The sequence below is a fragment of the Aphelocoma coerulescens genome, chromosome 3, assembly GCF_041296385.1.
Source record: "Aphelocoma coerulescens isolate FSJ_1873_10779 chromosome 3, UR_Acoe_1.0, whole genome shotgun sequence".
Lineage (NCBI taxonomy): Eukaryota > Metazoa > Chordata > Aves > Passeriformes > Corvidae > Aphelocoma > Aphelocoma coerulescens.
In genome coordinates this window covers 101,036,667-101,064,554 of record NC_091016.1, presented here as the reverse complement: position 1 = coordinate 101,064,554, position 27,888 = coordinate 101,036,667, and the positions used below count along the sequence as shown (strand labels likewise).

Here is a 27,888-nt window from a genome sequence, read left to right as displayed (position 1 = left end):
CTTTTCTTCAAAAGGTCAAATAGGTACTGGTGACTCTGCATTGCTAATGAAATACATGTCAGTCATGGGGAGGTGTGCACATGTCTATTTTTGAACAGCACAGTACACAAAGAAAGGTTTTCCCTGAGCTTGGAACTGACAGCTCAATGAAATGCAAAGCCTGGTCCTGGATATGACTGTAGGTAACTCAGGGCATAGACCTCTGCAGTAGTTCTTGAGGTGTCAGAATTTCATTATGTGACCCAGTAAACCACCTGTATGTATAGATGTGCATTTGCTGTACTGCAAAGCAGCTGGCTGCTGGCTGTTGATAAGCAGGAACCATCTTTCAGCAAAGAACAGAACCATCCAGTGCAAGGAAAGCTTGTAAGTGATGTCACATGTGCATGACAAAAGCAAATCTTCCCAGGAGCTGTTAGCTTGGCCAGTGCTTAGGGTCTGTAGAGGTTATTTAAAGCTTCCAGAAATGTGTCCTTCTTAGTTTAAGCAGAAGAAAAAGAAGAGGGGAAAAAAAAGGATATATAATTGGGTGCCCAGTACACCAGGGTATAAACTAAATTTATAGCTGGTTTTAAAAGTACTTTACTTCTGTCAGGGGTGAGACTCAGCTCTGGACTGACACCTGCACTTTGGTGTCTACATGTAGTGTGCCGTGAGCTGGGGGGAGTCGGAGCTAATGTCAGGGGAGCCTGGGGAATAATTTATTTTAATTCAATGCAGAAACCTCCTGGCTGAAAGTTCAACAGCCACAAAGCATCTATATGCTTGTGTCGTTTCCTAAATCAAATAATGTACAGCAAGGAAGTAATATATAAGCAATTGAATTGTGTGGTGTCAACATTAAATGTTCTTATGAATTTGAAGTAGCTGATAAATAAGAAGTACTAACTTTCCTGAAAGTTTTCATATTGCTCATAATGGCCACTTTATTGCACATTATCATATTACATTTTCCTTAGATACTTTGACTCACCCTTATATGTTTTCATTACATGTTAAACTTTTTTTGAAACGCAGTAAAAAGGAGGGTGATTTTGTGCATCAGAGTGAAATTTGTAATAATCCATTCATTGATAAAACAATTACTGATACATTATTTGACTATACATAAAGAGCCTGCCATTGTTTTTTTTTCCTCAGTTACAGCAATTAAATTAATTTTAAAACATTACAATATAATTTGCAAAGAATAAAGTTCTTATCCAAAAAAAAAAGAATCAAATCCATGTATGCATATTTTACTGACAAATTTAAATACTGATTTTTCTCTTAATGTTTCTTTTGAATATATTTTGTCAGTAAAGAAGCCAAAACATGCAATTTTTCAAAGATCAATAATTGATATGCTTTTTGGTTCTTAATGAACCCTTTCTTGCTTTCAGGGGGATGAATTAATGAATAATGAAGTTAAATTAATTTTTCATATTTACTTGTCTTTATTTTTAAAAAATATTTTACTCTTTTTTTTTTACGTATAGAAGGTATTTTAAAAGATTAGCTAATTAGAGGAAGAGGCAATTTATCCTAATTTCACTTTAATTATCAATGGCTTTTTGGCATAAACAAAAAATGAAAGGAAGGCTAAGGAGAATCATCCTTTACTGGATGTGGTAGGAAACATAGAGACAAAGGATAAGGTACTTAATGCCTTCTTTGCCTCAGTCTTCAATAGCAAGACCAGTTGTTCTCTGGGTACCAGTTCCCTAAGTTGTAACACAAGGATAGGGGGTAGAATGAAACCTCCATAATCCAAGGGGAAATGTTCAGCACCTGCTGCACTTAGACACCTACAGGTCCATGGGGCCACATGGAATCCATGAAGGGTACTGTGAGAGCTGGTGAAGCGCTCACCGAGCCACTTGTCATCATATATTGGCAGTTCTGGCTAACTGGGAAGGTCCTGGTTGACTGGAAGTTGGCAAATGTGATTCCTATCTATAAGAGGGGTGGGAAGGAGGATCCAGGGAACTACAGCTTGACTGACCTAATTTTCTATGACAAAGTGACCACTTAGATGTTGTCTACCTAGACTTTAGTAAAGCCTTTGACTTCATTTCCCAGAGCATTCTCCTGGAGAAGTTGGCTGCTCATGGTTTGGACAGGGACACTGTTGCTGGGTCAGAAACTGGCTGGATGGCTAGGCCCAGAGGGTGGTGGTGAATGGTGCTACATTCAGCTGGTGGCTAGTCACTAGTGGTGTTCTCCAGGACTCAGTAGTGGGGCCAGTCCTCTTTAGTATCTTTGTCAATGATCTGGGTGGGGGGACTGAGTGCACCCTCCACAGGTTTGCTGGTGACACCAGGTGACACTGGGTGGGAGTGTAGATCTGCTGGAGGGTAGGAAGGCTCTGTAGAGGCATTTGGACAGGTTGGATTGATGGTCCAAGGCAATTGTGTGAGGTTCAACAAGGCCAAGTGCTGCACTTGTGTCACAACAACCCCATGCAGAGCTACAGGCTGGGGCTAGAGAGGCTGGAAAGCTGTTGGATGGGAAAGGACCTGGGGGTGCTGGTCAACAGCAGCTGAACATGAGCCAGTGTGTGCCCGGGTGGCCAGGAAGGCCAGTGGCATCCTGGCCTGTATCTGCAGTAGTGTGGCCAGCAGGACCAGAGCCGTGATTGTCCCCCTGTACTCAGTACTGGTGAGGCCACACCTCGAGTGCTGTGTCCAGGTCTGGGCCCCTCACTACAAGAAAGACATTGAGAGGCTGGAGTGGGTCCAGGGAAGAGCAATGGGGCTGGTGAAGGGTCTGGAGCACAAGGGTCTGTGAGGAGCAGCTGAGGGATCTGGGGGTGTTTAGCCTGTAGAAAAGGAGGCTCAGAGGAGACCTCATTGCTCTCTGCAACTGTCTGAAAGAAGACTGTAAAAAGGTGGGGGTCAGTCTCCTCTGCAATCCAAAAAGTGACAGGGCAAGAGGAAATGGTCTGAAGTTGTGCCGGGGTAGGTTTCTATTGGATATTAGAAAGAAAGTCTTTACAGAAAGGGGTTCAAGCATTGGAACACACTGCCCAGGGAAGTGTGAGTCACCATCCCTGGAGGTATTTAAAGGACATGTAGTTGTGGCACTTAGGGATGTGGTTTCGTGGTGGACTTTGCAGTGCTGGGTTAGTAGTCTGACTTGATGTTTTTAAAGGTCTTTTCCAACCTAAACAATTCTATGATTCTCTATGGTGTTGCACCTCTCACATGTTTTTCTCATCACCTTTTTCCCCTGTCTCTTTAAAATATTCCCTTTAAACACTTCCCTGCTCTTGATCTGATTCTTTTCTCTGAAATCTTTCACATCTTGCTGAAGATACCTCGGATAATCCTCACACGCCCTTCCACTTCTGATGAAGATGCAGACCAGTTGCCCCCAGACCCTGATGACTTTGAGCCCGAGGAGCCTGACAGCGCAGAAGGCCATGCCTATTCAGACTGTCTGAACAGTGCTTTTTATCCTCCCTAATAAAGTACTTTTCTGGAAGGAGTTCATGGGTGGTTTTCTTTCCCATTGTTTGACTACATTTAATGTAGTACTTGAACCGCTATGCCTTATTTGTAGTAAAAACCATTACATGGAGGATGGATTTGAGCTGTGGGAGGAGAACCCTGTTTGTATTTCTTTGCCTTGAGCTTTCCTTTGGCAAGAACTTGAGAACCTGAAATGAAATGCACTGGGTCAAGTCATGTGAATGTCACCACATGTTTCAGTAGCCACTTGTAAAGGTACCCTGCAGCACCTAAATGTAATGGAGAAAAAAACAGATGATTTTTATTTAGAAGGTACTTTACCCATTGGAAACACACTGAAAGCAATTGTATAGTTTGGTGGGATTTTTTAAATCTTGTGTCCATGTTTTGTCTATACAGCTCATCCTTCTGTGTCCCCCCAGGTTCCTATGATTTGTCCCTTTTAATGTTATTTTCTATGAGAATTAAAAAAAAATTTCCATCTTTTAATTGTGCTTGTTTTTTTACTCATTGAGAAATGTTATTTGTGTTGGAATTCTGTATCTCATTTTAATGTAATAAAGAATAGTTTCTCCAGTTATATCAGTAATGTGAATGTATATCAGATTTGAACAGGACCTGTCAGCTGTATTTTATTAGATCCAAATGCAGGAGGCACCTTATGCAACTATGTACCTGAGAGTGAACTGAGAAGCAATTTCTTATGCTTGAGGAACTATCTGGAACTTACTTTTTTTTCTGACTTGCATATAAGCAGAACACTTTTAATTTGGCTTACTGCAGTATGCCTGTATTTCATGTATATGTATGTGTGTGTGTATGTGTGAGGTAAGCATTTAAGAGCAAATTTTCCTGTACAACAGTTTTCAATCCTTTAATTCTCTTCACTGCTATTCAGGTTTCTAATGCATTTTAAGGTGTTTAAGAAGAATCTTTTGGGACTGTTCTTTATTTTGGGTTCCACACTGCTGCCTTAACTCAGAGGTGGGGTCTGGCCCTGCTAGACTTGAATGCCGTGACTTTCTTTTCATGTACATAAAGTATGCATTGATGGTTTTTATGATGTTTATGATCTTTATACGGTTTATTTTCCTGTAAATGTAATATAGCACAACCCACTGACCTGGTAAATAAACCCTCATCTTTTATTCACATTTTTGAGAAAGATTTCTCAGGTGATCACTCGTATATAACTTCAGTGAATGCTGGTAGCTGCCTTTTACAGAATTAGAAAGTTCCCAGGAGGGGATGGCTGTCACAAAGACAAAAATATCTCCTACTAACAGAAGGGATATTTTATTTTGAAAAGATAGATTTGCACTAACACTATGATATCAAGTCAATGGCATCCACTTTGGTTTTATTATCTTGTACACCTGCATTTTAATTGAAGATAGCAATAGGAATATTAAGCTAACTTAATTCATTTGCAAAATAAACATTATCGTAGAATCTGCTGGGACTTTAATATTAAAGACTGTAGAATGTGCATAAGCATAGGCTTAAATGATATTGATAAATGAAATAATATTTAAATACTTGCTTCCCATCTCTTTTCTTCCTCCAAAACAGGGTTCTTCCACTGTGACTTAATGTTTGATCAATGCATGTTGCAAAAATATCCATCTCAGAATCCACAAATGCTTTGGCACTCTAGCTAGTAATGTACAGTTTACTAGTGCTTTATTGTGTCTTACTAGACTGCAAAAAAACCCCCAAACTCATTCAGCTGTTCTAAACCAGCCTTAGATTGTGGAACAAGTTGTAGTTGAAAGCTAGTAAAACAAAAGTAAGAGTTCTGTTGAGAACTTGGTATTTTCTTCCTTTTTAGTTCCCATGCATAAGTGTTTGTTTTAGATTCTTCATTAGAGCTTGAAAATCAAAATATTTGCTATCAAAATGACAAGCTTTTAACCAAACGCTGTCGCCATTCAGACAACTTTTAAACACTGAGATCTTTGTCTGTCCTTTTCGACTGATTTTCAAGGCAAATTTCATATTGCAGTGTTGAGAATTTTGCTGTGAATATAAACTTATGGTAGTAACACTCTCTATGGACATGCAGCTCTACAAAATATATCAATCAAAGCCTATGCTTATTCAATTAAGAAAATAAAAGTCAGTGGCAGTTGATTATGTTTTGCTTTTGTTCTGCAAAAGAGGGGCAGAGGTAAAGGTCAGATGCTGGTGTCCTTATCAGCACTGAGTAATGTCTCTTTTGAGGTTTGGCTGTTTGATAAGAATGGGCAGAGACAGAAGGTGGAGAGGCTCAGTGGGAGTTGGTCTGTTAATGACAGCTCATATCCTGTGCTCTCATTTCCTGCTGACCTGGGAGGTGACTAGAAAAAGCCACTGCCTGGCTATGGAGCAGTCCCTTGTTAACTATGGGGAAAGGGCTTCTCCTCATTCGCAGCTGCTGCATCATTTAAAAGATAGCTATGAAAGTATTTAATGCTTTACTAATGTATTTCATTAGCCTCATCTCATCATTGTTACATCCATCGTTGTGGAGGAAGGCATGGAAAACAGTACCAATCAATATGGGAGGGAAGATTTTTTTTTGTGTGTGTAACTAATCTACTGAAGTATATTTTACAGCCCAGGATAATTTGGTTGGCTGGGATATAGCAGTAATTTTCAAGGACATCATGTATATAGCTGAAGCAATGGATATCTGACAGAAGAGAGGTCTATTGTTCCACTCCTATCTGTACCCCTGGAGGACAGTAGATGTAGGACCTTGCCAGCCCAAGGATAGTCCACTTTAAAGCAATTGACTTAAAAGACCTGCAAAGAGAAGAATGCACGTACAGCTTCCATGGACTGCCGTGTCAGAAAAGGCTCTGAGCTCTTGGAAACAATTTATTATGTTGAAATAACCTTCTTTGTTTTCATCCTCAATCGTATACAAACATCTCCCTTTGGAGAATATTGTCACAGAGTCTCCTGCTCCCTGTACACGACATGTAGGACTCTGCTTCCACACATGCAAAGCAGAAACTTGTGGTGCCTGTGCTGTTTTCCTTTCTCCACGCCTGCTATCTCCTGCTCTATGAGTGTTTGCAGAGCCAGCGGGGTGGACCAGGGAGTGACAGCAGCAGCTGTCGGGTTCTGCGGCAGGAATGTGGACCCACCTCTCTTAAGGATCACCTTCCCACCCTTGGCTCCTGGCTGCCTGGAGGTAAGCCTGCTTCATATGCTGTCTTGGTAGCTCAGTCATGCTCTTCATTTCTGCAGGGATCCTGCCATGGAATACCAGCTAGAAATGCTGCTGGTGTCCTGTCGTTTCCAGGCGTGTGCAAGTGACCTTGGGTGCATATGACCTGGGGTAACATAGGGGGATGCTTGCTGGCAGGGCATGGTGGGGCTGAGAGAAGGGTGAGCACCAGAAGTAACCTGGAAAGCTCAACTTGTGCCATCTGCTGGAGTGGCAGTTAAGAGTCATGGGGCAGCCTACTGAGTTTGTGCTTGTTCCTTTCAGCTTTTTTGATTTAAGTGTGGGACAGAAACTCTCTCCACGTTAGAGCTTTAAAAATCACTGTGAGAGTAATTGCTGTATTAGTGTTAGGGTTTTTAATTGGTATATATTAAGTAGGTGGTTTTCAACTGAGTATAGCTTAATTGACCACATCAGGGTAAGAATTAATACTTCTGTTGAATTCTTATGATGTGTCTGATGCTGAGCAAATAAAAGCTATGGGCTTAGGAGAGCAGCAGTGCAGATGTGTGACATGTGGTGCAGCCACTGGCTGGCAGCCCTGGGCTACTGCTGAGCCAGGCTGAAAATGAGAATGTGCAAATTTAAAGAATTGCAGGAGCCACAAGAGTGAAAATACAGCTGAGAGTGACACACAAGCATCATGATACTCGCTTCCTTCTCCAAGAACAGCAGATCAAATGAGTACAGAAGATAACGTATGCTTAAATGCCTTATTTACATGATACTGTTATTTGGGATATACAGCACTTGCACCTTACAAGAAAGCCCTCAACCCTCTTCTCCATCAGCTTCTCTTGGCCTCTTGTTAGGTCCTGGTCTGAGAAGAGAAACAGGTGTCAAGAGACGAGTGACTGTAATAAAAAGAAGCAATTTGAAATAGCACAGTAATTTAGGCAATGTCTAGAACATGCTTTATCCTTAGCACCTGTTTGCTATGTTTTCCCTTGTGAAGCAAAACAGGAAATATACAGTTACTAACAGTGTCTCAGAAAGTCCTTGGAGTAGAATAACCATTATTTCTCTGTAGGAATAAGAAATGTACTCTCATGATTATATAAAACCAAATTCTCAGATGGTTAGGATCATGGTCTTTCCTCAGGTTTATTGATGAAATGTCATGCTGAGCAAGGTGTGGTAGATAATAAGGTGATGTCAGCTTTTCTATGCTCTATCTCCAGGGTCTTTATATAATAGCATTCAGGCTACAGAAGAGCCCTGCATCCAGTGTTTGTTTCCTGGGCTCCCTGATTTTAGTGTGATGGCATGAAGTTTGGTGTCATACTCTCTTGCTTTCATAGCCTTTTTTTCATGTTCCCATCTCCAATGCAGTTTGCTCCAGCTGCCTTGCAGTTGCATGATCAGCAGCATGATGCATCCCGAATGTAAATTTCCATTCATGAGAAGTGGAGAATCTCAAGTGAATGCTGTTAAATGCTTTTACAAGAACTTTAATGGAAAACCCACTTGTGAAACTATATACTTTCACCACTACCTTATGTTAAAATTATTGAGTACAGTTTACATAGTCAATTCCTTGTGTCTTTCTGTAGTGATTGTCTTTGATATCAGAGGGTGAGCTGACATGAAAACAATATTAGACCCTGCATGTTAAGACTATAAACATTACTGAAGATTAAGTTTTAGGATAGTTAGGATGAGTGCTAAGTTACATGCAGCATAAACACCAGATAAAAATCTGCCACTACTTGCTTATAAATGTCTGGAGTCCTGCATTACTGGTTTATTGCACCACTGAGGGCCTACTCTTTTACTGACATGGATCTCTGTTTCCCAGCCCAAGGAGGAAGTGACTCCCCTGGGAGCCACTGTTTGGAAGCCTGCTGACATCCAGGGTCTCCCAGCTAGCAGTGGGATAGGGCTGGGAGGGCATCGAGCAGACACAGCTGAATGTGCCCACCTGAGGTGCTGCTGTCCTTGTCTGTCATTTCAAACCATGGCAAATGGACAGATTAATGGGAGCGGAGGGGGTTCAGGTTCTCCCCCTGCACCGCAGGAATGGTCGGTAATGGAAGGAGCAGCATAGTGCAGGCTGCTGTTTGGGTCCCACTGAGGACCTCCTTTGAGGTCTTTAAGTGGTGCAAGGACATTATGAAATCCCTTGCCACAGGGATAAGTTTCAGCCTCAGGAAAGATTATGGAGATACGAACTTAGTACTGTTTGCCTTCCCACTGAGGAGTGGAGAACTGCAGATTTCCTCTGGGTATTATGTTGCTTACTCTTGCTCTTTTTATCCCAGCATTTCCAGGAGACACAGCATGGTGATTTTTTACTTCATGACATCAAGCTCATATTTATTCCCTCTGTTACAGCAGCTCTTGCAGATTTGACTGGTTCTTTGCATTTGCCTTGCCATATTTACTCTTCTGCTGGCTGTCTTACACAGGTGAAAGAAAGACTAAAGAAAAACAATTGTCACTGAACTAACTTTTTCTTTGTTCTGAAGAATGTTTCAGAACAGGAACAGTTTAAGGTTTGGGGGGTTTTTTATCAACTTTTCATGTGTAAGGTATGTAGACTGTTGGGAGATGACTGGCTACCTTTTCTTCCTATCCAAGGCTCTAAAGATCACGTGAGTATAACATCTATCAAGAGAAATGCCTAAAGGAGTGTGCCTAGTTATAACAGATAAAAATATAATGATAGATAAAAAAAGGTTCAATATTTATTTATTAATTTATCCCATCTACTTATTTATTTACTTTATGAGAGCCTTCTTTTACCAATGTGTTGACAGGAAGAGGTGGAAAGGATGTGTGTTTATGAGGGATTTAGTGAAATGCCTAAACAGCCAGCTTTACAGCAGGGATAATGAACCACAGATTACCAGAGAGCATGTTCTTGTTTAACAGCAGCAAACATTTTCTGTGTTACTCTGTGTCTTCATGCTTCCCCTTCCCTTGCTGGTATGGGCAGAGCCAGCCTTGTGTGTGAATTCCGCCTTAGACAACATGATCCCAGTTGATGTTGCAGCAGAAGGGTGTGTTGGAAACCTTGGCATCCTCAGCAGAGCCGCTGAGAGGTTCCTCCAGCACTCCAGTTTCTATTATTGGCCTCCTGACTTTATCGTTGTGAACCAGAGCCAGGTTATTCTTCAGCAGTCAACTAACAGACTCCACAACCACCCTCATATGGCTGTCAGCTCCATTTTAGTTGTTCACTGGTCATTTCTTCACAGTGCCTGCTGGAAGTTTAGCAACTCTTTCTGCATTTCAGAAGTGCAAGATGTCGTATTATCATACTAGGAAAGGAGAGTACACTCTGCATGAGGGAATAGGGGGATAGCTCAGTTCCAAAGACTCAACAGGGAAAGACCAATAGTTATGGTAAAGTGCTGTTTTAAAGTATTTTTCTGTACACTTTCATCTCTACATAGCAACATGTGGTGCCAGTGAATTATATTTGCCATTTTATTTGCTTAATAATCTCTGTGAACCCAAGTTAGTGCTACTGAGACGTAGCTATTAATTTTCATGGACTTTCTTGGAGTGAAAGCTAACCTGGACTCAGGCTCAGAGGAAAGCTAAAGCACGGGGGTTGAATTAAAACCTTTGGACAAGCTGAGATACATGAAGCCACACCGAAGTGAAATAGAAATACAGATTTTTAACTTTTAGTAGAAATATGTGCTAAGTGCCTTAAACATTAAAAAGCTGTAGCAGAGACCTTAAACACAGTTCTTGATGCAGCAGTGGTACCTTTTCACAGAATTCTTTACTTTAGACAAAATATAGATAGAATGATACTGTTCACATATTTTAGATGGAGTGTTCACATAAACAACAAGAACTGATAGAAACTGTATATGCAAATCTGTGTAATACATGTGTAACACTTGTGTAAGACTTACAACTGTTAGAATTAGACGAGGATAAGTTAAGAAAAAGAAAACTAGAATTGTGTGTTAATCTTATTGGTCAGTTAACAAATATAATCCACACTTCTGTAAGAAAAAATATAGAGAATATAGAAGAAACTAGAATTAGAAGAAGAAGCTGGTTTTGCCTGCTGTTTGCTGTTGCTGCTTGGCTTTAGCATGTAACCCCCTTGAACTCTGCCTTCAAGAAAGCTATGAGACTATGAAATAAAGAAATTAGCAGAACAGGAGCCTCCTGTGCTCTTTTACCCTGGTCTGAGAAGGAAGGGTACGCCCTCAAAAGCTCAACAGGATTTTTCAGTATGAGCTTTAGGGATAGAGGGGAACAAGGAGAGAATGAATGGGGCTGGTAACCAAAATCCATCCTGAACAATTTGCTGTGATACCAAACCAATGTTTATTGTTATCAGAGGCAGCTGTCTCTCTTCTCTCCACACTTCTATTTGTGGATTTTCGATGGCTATAAATGGAAACACATGCTGACCAGAAATCACCGCAGCGCTCCTGATACTTTTCTGTCCTGACTCCAAAAGTGCAGGGATATCTAACATGTAGTCAGGTTGAATCATTTCTGCTCAGGATATTAGCTGATTTTTATTCCCCTGGGAAATGGAGTTAGGAAAACATGAAAGCAAAGCCTCAGGAAGAGAACCTTTGGAGGAAAAGCAAATGGTAAGCTATGTTGAGAAATGTTGTATTTAAAATTTTTTTTATTGTAATTATAAGCAGGAAAAGGAAATAATCTATTGTACTTTATAGGAGTATTTCCTGGCTTCCTTTAACCACTTGAAGATTAAAACTTTATTCGTGTATGTTAAATTAATTATAAATTAATTATGACAGTACATTTCTGTGGAAATTATGGAAATTTGTGAATGCATTTTGTGTGCATGTGAAATGCAAAAACTGAAATCTAGTTAAACTTTGATTTGTTATTGTAACCCAAACTAATAGCTAATATCTGTGGGTTTCTTGTATTTTTCTTAAGGGACGATTTCGTATCTTTGCACATTATGTTCCATAACTTTAGATCAGTAAATGGCAGAAGAAATTTTTTGTGTCTGGAGTGAGTCTGAAACTTACTGAAAAGAGGTGTCACCAAAACAAATTATTAGGAGAACGTGAAAACAGTCAAAACAATTAGCTTATTCCTAATTAGCTGAGGCTTGCAGTGCAATTTATAATTTGCCTTGTGTTAATGAGGTTTTTTTTCCTGATATCACAAAAAGGGCAGTTTATTCTTGGCTTTGCAAAGCCGTCAAGAAAAGTGGTCATCACTCTTGCTAAGAAAGAAATTAGCACTGAATTTCTTAGCACTTAAATGGTGGTGTTGCGTTGATTTGGTTTCGTAGTGGGCCAACTTTTGCTCCTGTTTAATCACAATGTTGGCCTCCACTAGCCTCAGTTAAGTGAGTTTTGGCAAGCTTGTGTGTTAGTTAACAGCTTTAAATACAACTTCAGCAAGGCAAGGTGCCTTGGGTAGGAAATAGGGAAAGCAATGAAACTGAAAGTCATGACCTGGTCTTACAGTATTTTTCTTTAAAAAAGCAGTGTTTATCTAAAGAGTAATAGCTGAAAGAGCATTGCTAAAGCTCCAGCATTAAGTTCTAATGGAAATACTATTTATTGTTTTAATTGTTCATTTTCTCATTAATTAATTTTTTAGACAGTGACCTCATTTTCAATTTGTGGTTGATATATAAAATATGAGGAAAACTCATCAAAATTAAAAACAAGTATAAAATCCACTTAATCTTCAGGGAAGGTTTCAAAGGAAACCCTTGAAATTTTGTTTCAGCTCATGCATAGAGAAAATATATGGCCATGTAATCAGCCAGTATGGTTATCTAATTGCAGACCATACTCTCATGCACAAAGTATTGACCAGCCAACCTTAAGTAAGGCTTTTCCAAAATGCACAGTGCTTCATTTGGAACACTAATGATCTGCTGATGACCTTCTCTGTGTGCATCATTTACTAATTTTAAGAATAGCAAACTGGAGCAAACAGGGACCCCACTGATGGGAGCCGTGCTAACACCCACGTCAGGTCACACACTGTTCAGTAGTTTCAAAACTAGATCCTCCCAACACGTTGAGCTGAGAGTGTCCCTTAGCAGTGGCAGGTCACATTCCTGTGGATGTTCAGTGAGGGGGATACAGACACCTTGGCTCAGTGTGTTTCTCACCACTCTGTTCAGTGGAGGAATGCCTCAGCTGTACACCAGTTCTCCCAGCCCTTTCCCTGACCCCTTCCAGCTGAGCCCCAGCATCCTCTACATCCCACCTCAAACTGTCTCTGCCTGTTTAGTCTTAATGCCTTTCTTTTTGTTTGCTAGATTGATTTCCCTTTGCCCCCACATTTTTTCCCTAGTTGTGTATCTCCTGGATTTTTATTGATTCTGCCCTTTTTTCTTTGTTACGTGCAGGTCAAGTCAACTGACTGCATGGTAGCAGTGTCAATCTGTGGTACAGATACTATTTGTACATGCTATTGTTGGTGTCTGTTCACATATTTAAGTTCAGTAGAGCACATACATAAACTGTTTCATATTCTGCTTCCACCTCCTGTGCTACCTTTTTGCACTTCAGCTCAGTTACAAACTCTCTGTTTAGCCACACTGGTGTCCTGATAAGTCTGCTTGTATTCCTGAATCATGAACAGTCTGGCATGTGTAAGAGGCTGTTTTCAAGGACATGATGGCTTTCCCAAGCTCCCTGTGTTTCCAAGCTGCCTTCTACAGTATCCCACTTACCAGCTTCTGGATAGGCTGAAGTCACTGTTCCTAAAGCCCAGGGTGTGTGTTTCGGTACTTGTCTTCCTCAGCTCCCCGCAAGGTCTTAGGCCTCACTATTTCACAGTCACTACAGCCAAGCTTGCCACTGAGTTTAACATCCCCAGCCACTTTTCCCTTGTTTATGAATAACAGATCCAGCTGTGTATGACACTGTTTGGTCCATCCTGTGCCTGAATAAAGAAGCAGTCCTTGACACTCTGCAGAAACTGTCTGCAGTGCCTGTGCCTTGCCATTTTGTTCTCTGCAGGTGTCACAAAAGCTTAAGGCTCACATGAAAAACCCCAAACAGAGTGTGAAGTCCAGATACTTCCCTGAGTTGTTTAAAGAAATTGTTGTGAGGAGCACTGCCCACTTCCTCACCCCTTCTGTGCTGTCTATAGCCCAGTCCCACTGTGATGTCACCCTCCCTGGCCTCTCCTCTGTCCTGACCCACAAGCACTCACCCAGCCCTGTTGTTCAACCTGTGCAAAAATTCTCCACATTCTAGCTGCTGCTTCACACAGAGATTGTCTTCTTTTCTCTGCCTTTCTGAAGAGCCTCACAGCACTATTGCCATGTGAGCTATCCCAGCGTATCTCAGTTATTTCTGTAATGTTGTAGTTTTGTGACCTATATGTATTTGTATGTGTGAGACCAATCTTGGATTTGTATGCCTTGTTACAAATATTTTCTAATTATTTTCAAAAGAACAAAGTCTATGTCATTCTGAAAATATTCTGATTGTAGCATGTCAATCGAATAGAGACCAGTTCATGCTCAGAGTCTAACATAGAAGACAACCTCACAGACAGGTTTATGAAGTGGTACTGTACCTTTACACTTACTGCTTACTGTGGATGAGATAAATAATATAAAATTCTCTACCACTTCAGGCTATCTCACATAATATTTGTGAAATTTATTGTTAAAGAATTCTTGTCCTTGCTTCCTGGAGGAAGACTCTTTGGCAGCCAGAATCCTGAAGGGAGTCTGTGTGGAGCTGACTCTGGGAATGGAAGATAATGGAGGGCCCATTTTATGAAGGGAAAATAGAATGACTCACTATAAAATAGATTGGACTAAGTAGATGGACATAATTTTCCTTTTCATAGCTTTGATAGCTCAGAAGGATACAGTATTCTAGAGTTTCCCTACTGAAATGATGACTCACCTCAAAATAGTCTGTTTTCAGAAGTCCTCATACCTCAATGCATATTGCCTTATTTGAATTTATTTTAATTATATTTCACTCTTGTCTCTTTCTTAGTTGATCTATTCTCTCCCCATGAAAAACAACACATAAACTATTGCATTTAAGATAATATTTACATTGGTATGTTTAACAGGGAACATTTAATCTTTGTACTATAGTTTGCATTTTAGGGTTTTTCTTTACTTTCTTCTTACATGGAGTAGCAATAAAGAACAGTTCTGTAGAGAATATAAATCAACCAAATGGATATATGAATCAGAACGAGTTCCATGCACTCTTTGAAGTGGCATTAAGGTTAGGTTTTGAACGAGAGGGTTGCAGGACTTCATTCAGAGAATTAGCATTTGGTTTTCACAAACAGTATGTGGATACAGCTTATACAGAGCAAGGCAATTCAGATCAAGCCCACCCAAGCAAAACAATGATTAATCTTTGTACTCTAGTAGCAACATCAAGAGTCCTGTCAATATCAGGTCTTCTCCATGGGAAGTGTGGGAAGTAGAGGTTCCTTGAAGAAGGCAGCCTGTTTCCTGAAGTTTGCCACCTAAGGGAGCCCAGACAGAATGGAGGATGGTGACTAGTGAGGTGATGGCAGGTCCTGCTTGCAGGTTTTGTTGTTGATTTAACGACATGTAAGCCAGGTGAGAAGCAAGCATGAGATGGGAAGGGTTGTTTGAAGAGCAGAAGATAAGAGACCTGGGTGGAGGCTGGTGGGAGTGGGCAGGGCAGGGAGCGCTGGCTTATAGCCATGCCTCCATGGAGACTTCTTCTGCTGGGTCACCCTCGCTCTTGTGCTGTGAGGGCTGGTGTCAGACAGCTAGAGACGGCAGCACTCCCTCTGGGCTTGGGCTGTCGCTTCTTTGCCAGGAGCAGGACCCCGTGGCCAGTGCTCTGACATGCTCCCTCTGGGCATGCACCAGGCAGGTCCTGCTGGCTGCCTGGTGGTGGCTGCAGCCAGAGAGGTGTGGTAAAGCCTCAGTGGATCGCCACAGGGAGGGAAGAGGAGCCGAGGGAAGAGCGAATGTTTCTTTGTGCAGATACAGGCAGTCAAACGCCTGGACAATGGGATCATCTTTGGCAGCAGCAGCAATCTCCGTGGCTGAGTAACAGCAGAATAGCTGCGTCTGCTCGTGGCCTTGGAGACGAACCCAGCTTGTTCCTGTGTGACACACCAGCCCCCGAGCCACTGCTCCTGGTGGGGGGAGCGAGCCTGGAAAGGTCGAGGTGGGAGGGACACGGTTGCTGCTCTCGGGAAGCAGCTCGAATTGGAGTCTGTGAGAGGGGCAGGTCTGTACGTTCCTCTTGTATCAGGTATCTGGTGTCCGTGCAGAGCTCAGGGTCTCTACCCTCGTACACGTCTAGCCAGGACGGTGGTGCAGGAGCACGGAACAGCACTACTGAGGTCACATCTTTCTCCTGGAGAGAGGAGGTGATGATCACAGTTTGTGAGGGTGGCAGGGATTCCGAGGGGGAGAAGAACAGTGATACAGCCCGGAGTGCAGAATGTACCGGTGCTTCAGCAGGTTACATGCTCTGAGCAAGCCGATGGCACATGCACACAAACCCCTCCTCCTCTGCCAGTTCTCCCACCTAACAAAGGACAGGCTAGGTGACTGCTAGACTGCCAATTTACATTCAGGTGAGACGGTAAAGGTGAGAGGTGAAGTGAGTTTTTGTTTAAGTCTGCTTTCCTCACTGGTTTACTTTGCACCTTGGCTTTTCTTCTGTCTGCTGTAAGAACACACCTACCCACAAAAGAAACTCCTAAAAATACATTGCCTGCCTGAATCCTTTCCTCAATTTGATAATTTGGTGCTGAAGTTTGAGTACATGCTCATCTCATGGCATATGAAATTAAATAAACACAGAAGTCTAGAGTCAGAGAAGGTTTTATATGTGTACATATTTAAATGATTCCTATGTATCTAAAAGAAAAGTTTTAGTTCTTGCTGTGGAAGGTGTGTATGATCTCCTCTGGGAGATTTTGTCATGTAGCTGAGTTCAGGTGGGTGAGTTGACACACTTAAGGCATTTTGTGCTACTTTGTCCCACATTACAGCAGCTTTGGCAAAAAGGATTGCTTCCACTTTCAAATAACCCAGAGCTTTGTAGATCAGGACTGAGGCTTTGTAGTTGCCACATCAAGAAACTGGTAAGATCCTAACATGGAGGCAATTGCATCTTGCTGTACAGGTGTAGGAAAGTGACCAAGGCAGAGCTCCGGCCAGAAGATCACCATTTCCTCTTGCATACCTAGAGTTGCATTCCTGCCTAACTGTGTGGATGCATGGATTACTTCAGCAAGCAATCACCCAGAAGGAGGAGGAGGGAATAAACTTGGAGCCTGCACGTAGCAGCGTATTTTTAGCACTGTTGATGTGACGTTAAACAGGACAAAAGAAAATGGGAAGCACTGAATCCTGGTCTGCCCTTCTTTCTAATCCTGTCACTGAACATAAGTGTAACGAGGCAAGAGCTGCCTTTTTTTATGCTAACGCCAGTCTTACAGAGGCACTGCTGGAACATTTGAGGTAGGCTTTGGTTGCAGCAGTGGGAAAAGAGTTATCTTGGAGAGGTGTCATCAGTGCATTTTTGGTTGGAGGTTATGCGAAACATTACTGTACAATCTCACATGGGTGTTCAGAAGAGAAGTGCAGCAGATTCCTGTAGGGTCTCGGATGTTGTGGTAAAAGAGGCTTTTCATGAACAAGTAGCAATTGCATATTTTAATGTTTTGGGGTGAGGAAAGAGAGCCCCTGTAACAGTTGGATCAATTGCTGCCACAAAGTCATGCAGGGCAATTCAGTTGATTGAATTCTGGGTGAGGCATCAAGAAGAAGAGTGTTAGTATGGAGAGACAGCCCGTTAATGAACTAAAGCAGTTCTGGGACATAGTTCTAGGAATGGAACTTTCTAGAGTTCAGTTAAATTGAAAGATTGTTCTGTGGTATGCTATTGGTTTGATACTTGCCTGGATGATACCCAGGTGTAACTTGAGAGTTATAATGAGTGAGAGACCACTTCCAGAAATAAGTTTGGCTATGGAGCCTGTTTAGAAAAAAACCTATTTTTTCCAAAGATATTCCTCAGGAATGTGTGAGTTATGGGTGATACTTGTGAAGAGGTTCACTGTCCACTGCTGCTGCTCACACTGAAATTCAGAATGCACACTCGGAAAAGCTCCTTCATTAGAAGTATAGGGCAGCACTGGAACAACCAGGGTATTTCTGGACTATCCACTCTGGGAAATTTTCAGGACTGCTGATGGGGTGTCCAGGCTCCTGGATCATGTGTGTGCCTGGGTTTTGTGAGTGTGCATTTTTATTGATAATTTTTGCCTGTTCTGGAGCTAAGTTTCTCACCTTCTATGCAAATTAGTTGTCATATGCAATTCATTCTTCTGGACCCTTCTGGAGATGGGTTGGAGGACATTGGGGGTCTTTGGTGGTCTTGTTGGCAGCCATTTGTTGGCAGCCCATGCCTGCTTCTAGACCTCGTTCCTGCACTTATGCTGTGCTGTGTTGTGCTTATCTCCAGAAACCAGAACAAGGATGTTTGTCCCAGAAAAGTGCTGCCCTACCTCAGTATGGCCTGCTTCTCCAGTCACATCTAGTGAGGCATCAAGCCTCCCTCAAGTGATGGTTGCTTATTTTCATCTCTCCTTGAGAAGAAGATTCCACTGGATGAGGAGAAGCGGGAGTAGGGTAGCCTATATTTCACTTTTTAAGAATATAGTCTGCTGCACTGATGGTAGCAAAGGCAGGCTGAAGAAGCACAAACTGTGTGTGGAATGAGTTTGTGCTGCAGACAAATGATGAGGCACTGGTGAGTACCTGCCACTTCCTAACAGGATGGAAAATGGAGCAATGCCTGGTGGTCCTTAATTTCTAGGACCATCTAAAAGGTTTCCTTCCTGTTGCTTCTCCTTTAGAGGAAAGCACTACCCTCACCCCTAAGTTCTGTGTATTAAGGGAGCAGTGCTTCAACTCTTGATTGAACAGGAAGGTCATGCAGGAAACCTTTCTGCATTTAATGCTGCACTGTTGAGACTTAATGGTTACCTTTTTTTAAAGGACTGATGGTGACTTGTAGTACATATTGCAAAATATTTCTGATGGCAATTTTACTATATTAATACCTTCCTGGTAACAAAGATCCATTCTTGAGAAAAAAGGAAAAAAAGCGGATTGGCTGAACTTAGGGGAGGAATTAATTTTGCTCAACCACTTTTAATTTGTTCAGAATTCTGAAAAGTAGAAAGTAACTGGTTGAAGCTTTCTGTATCTTGAATTGTACGCAAATGGATGTATTCATACCCCAGAACTGACAGAAATCCCCAAAGCAATTTCACATTTTTCTCTATGAGAGAGAAATTAAATCACTGCCATTCTTTCTTTGCTGTATCATGTTTCTTGATCTTGAAGAACATTTGGAAATCAAACATGGGAAAATTATAGTGTTTTTTAAATATTATGTTTTTAAATGATGTGAAATGAACCGACAACATTTTCTTTAACCATTTAAAATTGAAGATTCAGGGAAGAGCCATAAAATTTTTTTCCCCTGTTGAATAGATTTAAAATTGTTTTCATAGGAATTCCATGCATCTCATAAAATGTTACTGACAGTACATTTATCACCATTTTACTGCTTCTTAAAAATGCAGCTGTTGGTGGTGATTTTATATAACAAGAATACTTGAAAAAATCATTAGATTTTTCAGCCTCAAGCAAGAACTAAGTGGTTTAATATTCTTCTTTAGTAAATGCACTTTGAAATATATCCAGATCAAACCCGAAACATCAACTGAGATAAGTGATAATCAGGCAAAGAGTAATTCTTAGCCAAGCTCCTGAGCCAAAACTCAGCTCTTTCAGCCTGAGACAACAAAAGCAAAATGTAAAGTATCTGTATTTGAATTCTAGCAGAGGAGGGGACATGATTTGTCTTTCTCTCTGCTTTTCTTTAATAGATAATGTTGTCACTAATGTGATGGAACAGATCTCAGTTAAAAATGCAGCAGCTTTCCTTATAAAAATCTTATTTACTATCTTTTAGGTGAATTGACACTGATATTTACATATTGAAAAAAAAATCCAAAGAAAATGTCACTGTTTTTTTTTGTCAGCAGAGAAGTAGCTAAATCTTGACAAGAAAGGTTTTATTTTTTAAATTTCATTTTATTTTTAATAACAATATATTCTAGTTTACACTTTTTCTGAGAAAGAAACTGTATGTGCTGAAGGATTATAATGATAAATGATTCCTGTAATGACTTTCAGTTTCTCCCCAGTTTCTAAGGCTTAGAAGTCAGGGCTGTGGGCCCATGACTTGGGGTGACACAGTGCTGCATTGTGCTGGATTGCCTGGGATTTTTAGGGGCTCCAGTGCACTTTAAAGTTTGGGAAATACAATTATCAGAGCAAATTTAATTTTCACTTTGTTTCATTTGCTTTGTTTTATTAATAAGTGTTATGATAAAAGTGTCAATAACAGGATTACAGGCTATTTCTTTGTTCTCCAATGGTGATTTTTCTTAGGAATCACCATGGTCAACTACATGAGGATACAATGTGACCTGAAAAAAAGAATATTTACCCCCAGTGGTCTTATAAGTAAAATATGGTAAAATAAACCCCAATATTTCATCCTTCTGTTTCCAACTGAATATTTTTTGCATTTTTTAAGAACATATGCTTCTTGACATATGCAGAAAATCCAAGTCAAATGGTTGAGTTGTCCAAAGAAAGGGAAAGCTGGTATTTTCACCCTTCCACATAATGGCAGTCAAAGGGATGAGTCCAGAAAATGGTTCTGCATACTGCAAAGTGCTCTCAGAAATTACCCCCTGGCAGCAAGGTGTGTGTGTGTAACACTCTCAAAATTACTAGGGACAAGTTAAACCAGTTTCTTGAAACCAGCTAAATTTTAGATATTAGTAATTTTTAAGAAGTAGAAATGATCAGACCACTTGAGTTCTAGGAGCACTGCCTCTGTGAAATGCTCAAGTACTGCAGATATAAGTGTCAGGTAAAAGGATGGAAATAATTGTCATGATGCTCTGGGCAGTGCAAGGCTTGGGAGGGGTGTGAGACCGGGCATTGCAGAATTAGGATGTGCTTTGACATGTGCTGATTTAGATTTTCAGAATATACTCTGGTGTAGCAATATTACATATTCCTTAAAATTCAGGACTTATTTGAAGTGTTGACCCCAGTATTCTGAAGGAATCTCTTTGCTGTTTCTATATTGGAGTTTCTTGATAGGAAGCTCTATTAAGAACAGAATTACTTATATGCTGTTATGTTTGTTGTGTATTGTAGATATCTTGTAAAACATTATTTGTCTATGAAATTGTATATTAGAAATTTCTAATTAATGTTTTTGTGTTCTGTTTTTATTACTATTTCTCTTACAAAATCTTACAGGTTTAGATGTTCTTTCATTAATGATGCAGGATAAAGTTGCCTTCTTTCAGACTCCTTAAACAAGAACAATTTGTTCCAATAGTGGAATTATATTTGAAATAAAGGCTTTTGCATAAAGCACAAATAGTTACAGTAGTTATCTCACTGAGCTATCTCCGGGTGGCAGTGATTTGGTTTGATAGTTGTTTGTCTTCCTTTACAAGTACAGAGACTGTCTTGTATTTTAGCTACCCTATTTTTGATGTCTGTGAGAGGGCACAATTCTAAATGGATATCCAGGAGTTTACACGTGTAGCCAAGAATTTATCTATTTTTTATATAATTGCATATAAATGATTTGTATGTCTAGTCACTGACATAAAATATATTTAGGTCCCTTCAGAAGCAGATAGCCACTTTCAATCAATGCCTGAGTGAGCAGATGATGATTTTCCAGTAAATCTGTAGTTACTTACATGTAACTACTTGCAAACAGACTAAATTATACGTAAAGTGATGATCTGTGTGAAACGCTGCCTTACAGTACAACAGATGCCAAACAATGAAGAACAGTGGTTTTGTATTTGCAGGTGTGGGACATGCAGGTATGGGAAAGAATTTGCAGCATAAAGCCTGAAGAGAGTTGATAAGCTGTTTTATAAAACCAGCTTTCACTTTTGATGCAGAATACAAAGGTATTTTTAGCGTTATTGGATGTTTCTGAGTTCAGTGCACCAGCTTTTGCTCTCAAAAGAAGAGACCCGGACTTGTTCGGAGTGTGACTGTGCCTGCTTCTGAGAGAATCAGGCCATTCTGGGAAGTATCCTAGCCAAATATTCTTTTTTTTATCTGAGAAGTGGAGGAAATTGTGAGGGATTTTAGTACTCCAGCTTAGTGAACTTAAAAGGAATCAGATAATATTTGGATTCCAAATGATTGTTTTGGTAACCAGTGGAGAATCTAACTCATTGCATAAATATTAATAATATTTGCATCATCATTAGCATTACTAATGTTGTAATTTTGATGTATGATGTGTTGCAATTTCACCCACAAATCATCTACATCAGGGCCTTTTAGCTCAAGTTTAGGAGTAACCAATGACTACTCATCTGCTGAACACACTGCACATGCTATTGTATACTAAATTCTTCATATGAATTCTTTGTAAGTGTCTTTCAAGTTCAGATGTTTGTTTTAAGCTGCTATATTGAATATTTGGAAAAAGCATGAAGTGCTTCTGAATATTGCTTCAAGTGATCTTGAAGCAATATTCAGAAGACTGTGAACAACTTATTTTTTCCCATCTAATAAACATCCCAAAATAAACATCCCAAGCTGTTATATTTTTCAATTCAATAAATAGTTCCCTACCTAAATGTGTGTAATTTAAATTATGTAGATTTCATAAACAGAAAGTTATTGCCATAATTTACAATTTATGTATGTTTTTGTGCTGGAAAATGAAGTATGTTTTAAAGCAGTTGTAATGAAGTTTTAAAACCATAATTATATAATAAGTTTAAAATGTTTTCAGATGAATGAACATATCTGACAGAAAAATCATCAGAAAGTACATTTATATCTATTAGCTGTGTGTTGAAATCAGTTATTTAGAATTTCACTGAAGTGACTGGCTAGGTATTATGTGGAATGGCAAGTACTGAGGGTGTTTGGAGCTATTAACCCACAAAGAAATTGAAAGGCACTTTTTAAAAATAGACACAGAACAATGAATTCTATCTCAGTGAAGTTTATTTGCACCAGTCAGTTACTTTTCAAATTTGTTTTGTTATGTTGTCATCTCTTAAATTCTCATTTTGGCCTGTTATTGTGATGTGTCATCCCTGTCTGTCTTCCTCCAGCTGAACAGCAACACTCCACTGTCAGAAACGCCTCTGGTGCCTGCTTTCATAATGTGGCGTCTCCGCTTGTCCCGAGCATTGCGTGCTGCCTATCAGAGATGTGGGTCTGTGATACCTGAGTAATAAATCCCAGTCTGGCTTTGGGTGTGAGAGGAGCAGCTGGATGTTGAGCTCAGCCAAGGCAGTAGCACCTTTGGATAAGCAATAGTGGTAGCATAGGTACCTAAGAACTTTTTATCCCCATATTTAGGCACATGTGGATTTACAGATGCAGAAAAGGGATGAACACTGAATGGAGGAGGAAGAGAGGCTGAAAAGTTGAACCTAGGAGAACTTTTGAGGTACAAGTGCTGCTTTGAATTACTGAATTGGTTTTGGTGGGGAGCTTCAGCCCTTTGTTGTTTCCTGAAGCAATGGGTCTTAGTAAAATCATTTTACTCTTTGCTGCATATGTCAGTAAAATCAATGCTGCAGGGAAAAGTACTGGTGAAGTGAAAAAGTGGAGTGAATCTGGGGGGCTCTTTGGGGCAGCTCAGTGGTGCTGTGACAAGATGTGGTTTGCACCACAAACCTTTTTAGTACTGCACACCATAGACATGGTTGTAATACACACATTAGACAAGACTTGAGGAGAAAGCTGATGCTAAGACAGGAGAGGCAGGGAGTCCTAAAAGTTATTAAAAGAAGGTGGAGAAAAAGTAATAGGAGTCTGAAATGGGAGAAATGAAAGAAAAGGAAAAAAAGGTAATTACTTTGAAAAATGAAGTAAAGAAAGGCTACAAGATGGTGGGAGTGAAAAATAGATATGTATGAATTTAAAAAGTTCAAGAAACATGGGAATAGAGATAGAGAATGAAAAATAGGGGATATGTTGGGCTGAATCTTCAGCAACCTTATCCTTTTAATAATTGATGTGTGGCTAGCTGTATTTTATTGGTCAATGTAATAATTCCATCATTTGTACCTAATATTAAGTTTCCTCACACTTTTGGTAAATTATTATGTAGAATTCCCAGAGCACTTGAGAGAACACCTGTAAATAACTTGTAAGTATGGCTTAACAGTGGAAACTCCCTCTGCTAATGTATTTATAACAACCTTTCACACTGGTTAAGTGACTCTCCCAACATCTGTTAATTCCCCACTAGGCACGTATAAGCCTCTTCCATGAAAAAGTTTAGTTGTGCTTTTTCACATACTGCAGGATGAGGGATTTCAGTAAGGAGACTAAAACCTTGTTGCTGTTGCATTTTTCTTGGTGGCTCCATCAGCACATCTTTCCACGTGGGTTGATGCTGATAGTAGGGAAAACTCTTTTCCTTCTGTACAAACAGGTTTTGCCATTGATTTCCATACCCAAGCCTAGCTGAACCATAAACAAGATTTCCCTCCTTTCCTTCTGGCACTTTATATAAAGCACGTGACTGCACTTGTAACTCAGTCTTAACCAATTGTTTTTGTGTTGATCTATAGAAATAGATGTAGATAGGTATAGAGAAGACTTTTATATACTGGGACTGCTGTATAACTAGAAGATATATTTCTACTCAGAAAGCTGGGAGTGATACTTTGCATCATATCTTCAAGTGAGAATGCTTCAGCTCTTTGCTTGATTCATTTTGCTATTATTATTTCTATGGTTAATACCTCTCCAGCATTGCAGACAATCCTCCTTTGCTGCTACTCTTTCAGTGGCATGGTTGCCTTCTCACTCGACAGCACTAGGCAATGTGTCACATTTTTGGTTGACCTCTTGTTCTCCTGTATTTTCTGAAGTGTTTACAGGATTTGTGGCACTCCGGGCATGTGAGGCAGCAGCTGTGCTCCAGCCTGGCAGGAGCTTTGGGCATTATAACAAGAATTGTCCTTTCACAGCTTTGCAGTGCTCTTCAGTCCCATGGTTGGCTCTTTATTAAAGTCTAGAGATAACCTTGGATTTTTTCAGCATCAGGAAACCTGAAGTAATATCAGATAACATAAATTGGACTGTGCAATTGCCCTGGTTGTTTGTGGGATCTTACAAGGTTGTATTTTGGTTCCTTTGTTTTCATTTTGGCTGTCTTCTGTCATTTACAGGAACAACAGACTGGCTGCTATTAATCTTTAATTTCTGATATATTATTTACTTTTTGGCATATACTTGCCCACCTGTTTCTCTCTGATAAATACTTAGGGCCACTACTTTGTGTGGATCTATGCACACACTTCATTAGCAGCACTCCTCCACTGGTTTTGTTTGGATTGCTTCTGTGATCTACTGTCCATAGGGACCGGAGTTTGCAGTTGAAAAATTTGATAACTCCATGAAAATAATTATTGTAAGCATTGCGTGTCTGGCTGCTAATACTGAGATGAATGTAAGCACTGACTGTATTTCCCTTTAGGAAAAGCACTTACACTGTTAATTGCTAGTGCTCAGCTTCATGTGGCTCCCTTTCTAAAACGCAGCCAATTTTGATTATATACCATTCTGTTTTGATTGAAAAAAAAACAGCAACAAGGCCTAAAACTCTAAAACTTCAAATATTCTTTTTAAAGCTTACCACCACAGAACACAGGTTTATCCAAGCCAGCTGGCTTGCATACTGAAATAGTCCCTATTCCTGTCTGTTATTATGGGCTCTCTATACAGGCTCGGCTGCAATAAACACAGGTAAAATTTGGGGAAACCCCCCCAAACACACACAAGACTCTTTTTTAAAAGGATTGTATTGAAAACTCTTGTAACTATTTCATGGTTCTAGCAGCATTTTAATATTCTTGTTAGGGGTACATGTGTGTCTGTGTCGCTTTCTACCCAGTTTTGAAATAACAAATTTACAGTGATTGTACTGGAAGATAACAGTAATTTGTTGCTCTCTGGAGTAGAATGGGATGAAGTACAAAAGTAGAATGGGACTTAGTGCAAAAAATGTTTGTGATTCTTGTGTTTATTTGGATTTTTCACTTTTTTTTTTTTTCTGTAGAGTTGATTTAAAAGTGCTCAAAAGAAATTGACTTAGCATAATATGACAGTTTTTCTTCTCTAACATGCTTCTTTCAGACATGTAGGAGATGTATTTAATATAAAGGATATGTGTCTCCTTCATCTTGGCATAAGAGTTCATATTTGGTAATGCATAGCAGCAGTGACTGCTGAAATACAGTAGTTAGCCTGATGGCTAATTTAAAAGGAAAATAGGATGTTTGGATAGAAAGAAAAAGAATGTCATATGTAAACTATTTCTTACCACAAACAGGTCAGAGCATATTTTGTGTTGCAATAATAGTTCACTACTGAGCTCCAAAATATTATTGGGAAATCCCCATGTGTCTGATTCTTCAGAAAATAGTTAAGGTGTTTAAGAAGAGGGTTTTGAGCCATGGTTTGGTGTTTCACTGCCCTAAAAAAAGGTACAGGGTCAATGTAGCATTGAAAGAAAGAAACATTATAAAAACAACCTTATCTCTTACCGTTTGTGTTCTCTCCTAAAAAGATGGAGGTAAAAATTCAATTATCAGCATTAGTTACAGTCTAAGATTTGAGTTCCACAGAAAAAACATTCTGCAGTCATATTCTGCTGCTATTCTTAGGAATTTTTCAACTTTGCCCAAAAGGGTGGAAGATGAGACCACTGCTGCTGAGTCACATTGATGACTAACAGAATGGATAATATCAAGTAGGTGTTTGGCTCCAGCACTAACTCTCCTCATCAGTAAATATCTCTTCTGAAAGAGTGTATGTTTAATACATTAATATGATTAAAAATGACCAAGCACAAATGTTTTGAAGTAATATTGTGCAAGCAGGTAAGGTGGTGGCTTGCATTTTTTTTGTGTTGGGTGCTTCCTGATGTAAAACTGAGGCTTAACCTGCATTTTTTAATCCTGGAAAAAAATGGTATGAGTGAGAGAGGATTATAATATTCCTTGCTTGGCTCACTGCTGTAAGAACAGTGTTGGCAATATGAGCTCAGACAACAAGACTGAATGGGAGGTCCAGTCCCTCTAGCTCAGTGTCCTGTCCTTGACTGTTACCTGCAGTTCATGCTTATGGGAAAAAAGGCACAGTGAAAAGGACAGATATTCCTGTGCCTTTCTGTTTTCCCTGAGCTTAGGGTAAATAAGTGGATCTGTTCACCGTGGATGTATTTTCTTGGGTTTTGATCTGTTTTTCTTTTTGGCATCTGGAACTTCCTGATGCAGCAAGTTTCATAATAACTATCTGTTACATGAACTGCCACTTTTGTTTGTATGATAAATTCATGTGGTGCCTCATGGCAATTTTGTTCTTATACCAAGAATCCATGACACTGGAGTAGAATTTTAGCTTTATAGAGATCTGTTTTTCTATACAATATTATGGTAGGCATAGTCTTGCTCTAGGTACCCACTGGCTCATATTTACAGGGAATCTTGTGCGTGAATGGTCCAACTAATGTTACTTAGACAGTCATCATATCCCCTCTTTGAGATGTCTATCATGTACATCTGAGTGAGAGTAATCTGATTTTTAAAATATCAGTTAAAAAACCCAAGACTATGATTAATCTGATCCATATTAAACATTTATCTTTGAGTAGGATGGGCTGCATCTAAGAAGTGCCAATTCCTCTGTATTGCATGTAAAGAGAATGTGACTTAGATGTGGATTTCTGTTCTGGACACCTTTGCATTTGGTCAGATGAATGTTGCTTTTGGGGAGGTCATTCGCTACAGAAGAAGAAATATACTTTATATTTATATATGCATTCTGAAACAGATGCTTTATGAAATCATTCACCATATAATAGACTGATAAAATGCATTTTACTTGCTGTCCTTCCTCAGACATTCTCTGGGCAGGTGGTAGCTAGACCCTTTGGGCACTAGTTAATGTGCTTTTGCAGTACAGAAAGAAATGGCAAGGAAATTTTATCCCGTGAATACTCTTAAAGCAGGGGTTTTTCTTAAAGCCTGACATCATGATGTGCCCACTTTTTTGTGAAATTGTCTATAACCTCAAGAGAGCCCATTCCTTGGATGATGTGTTTCATTTAGATTGTAAAGAGGGCTCCCAGCACAATGTCTCTTCAAAGG

At 40.0% G+C, this 27,888-nt stretch overlaps 1 protein-coding gene across 3 annotated transcripts in view; it reads left to right on the top strand.

Annotated features, from left to right (window-relative positions):
• Nucleotides 1-27,888, top strand: part of MLIP (muscular LMNA interacting protein) — a 131,505-nt gene that overhangs the window by 16,398 nt on the left and 87,219 nt on the right. The window contains exon 1 of one of the 3 annotated variants that reach the window (XM_069011421.1): nucleotides 6,474-6,633. The exons of 1 other annotated variant lie outside the window; for it this stretch is intronic. In XM_069011421.1, the coding sequence (XP_068867522.1) occupies nucleotides 6,505-6,633 (129 nt within the window). In that variant the 5' untranslated portion in view covers nucleotides 6,474-6,504. Of the gene's footprint in view, nucleotides 1-6,473; nucleotides 6,634-10,946; nucleotides 11,241-27,888 lie in introns of those variants that run through there. One more of the 3 variants, XM_069011422.1, reaches the window with a different exon arrangement.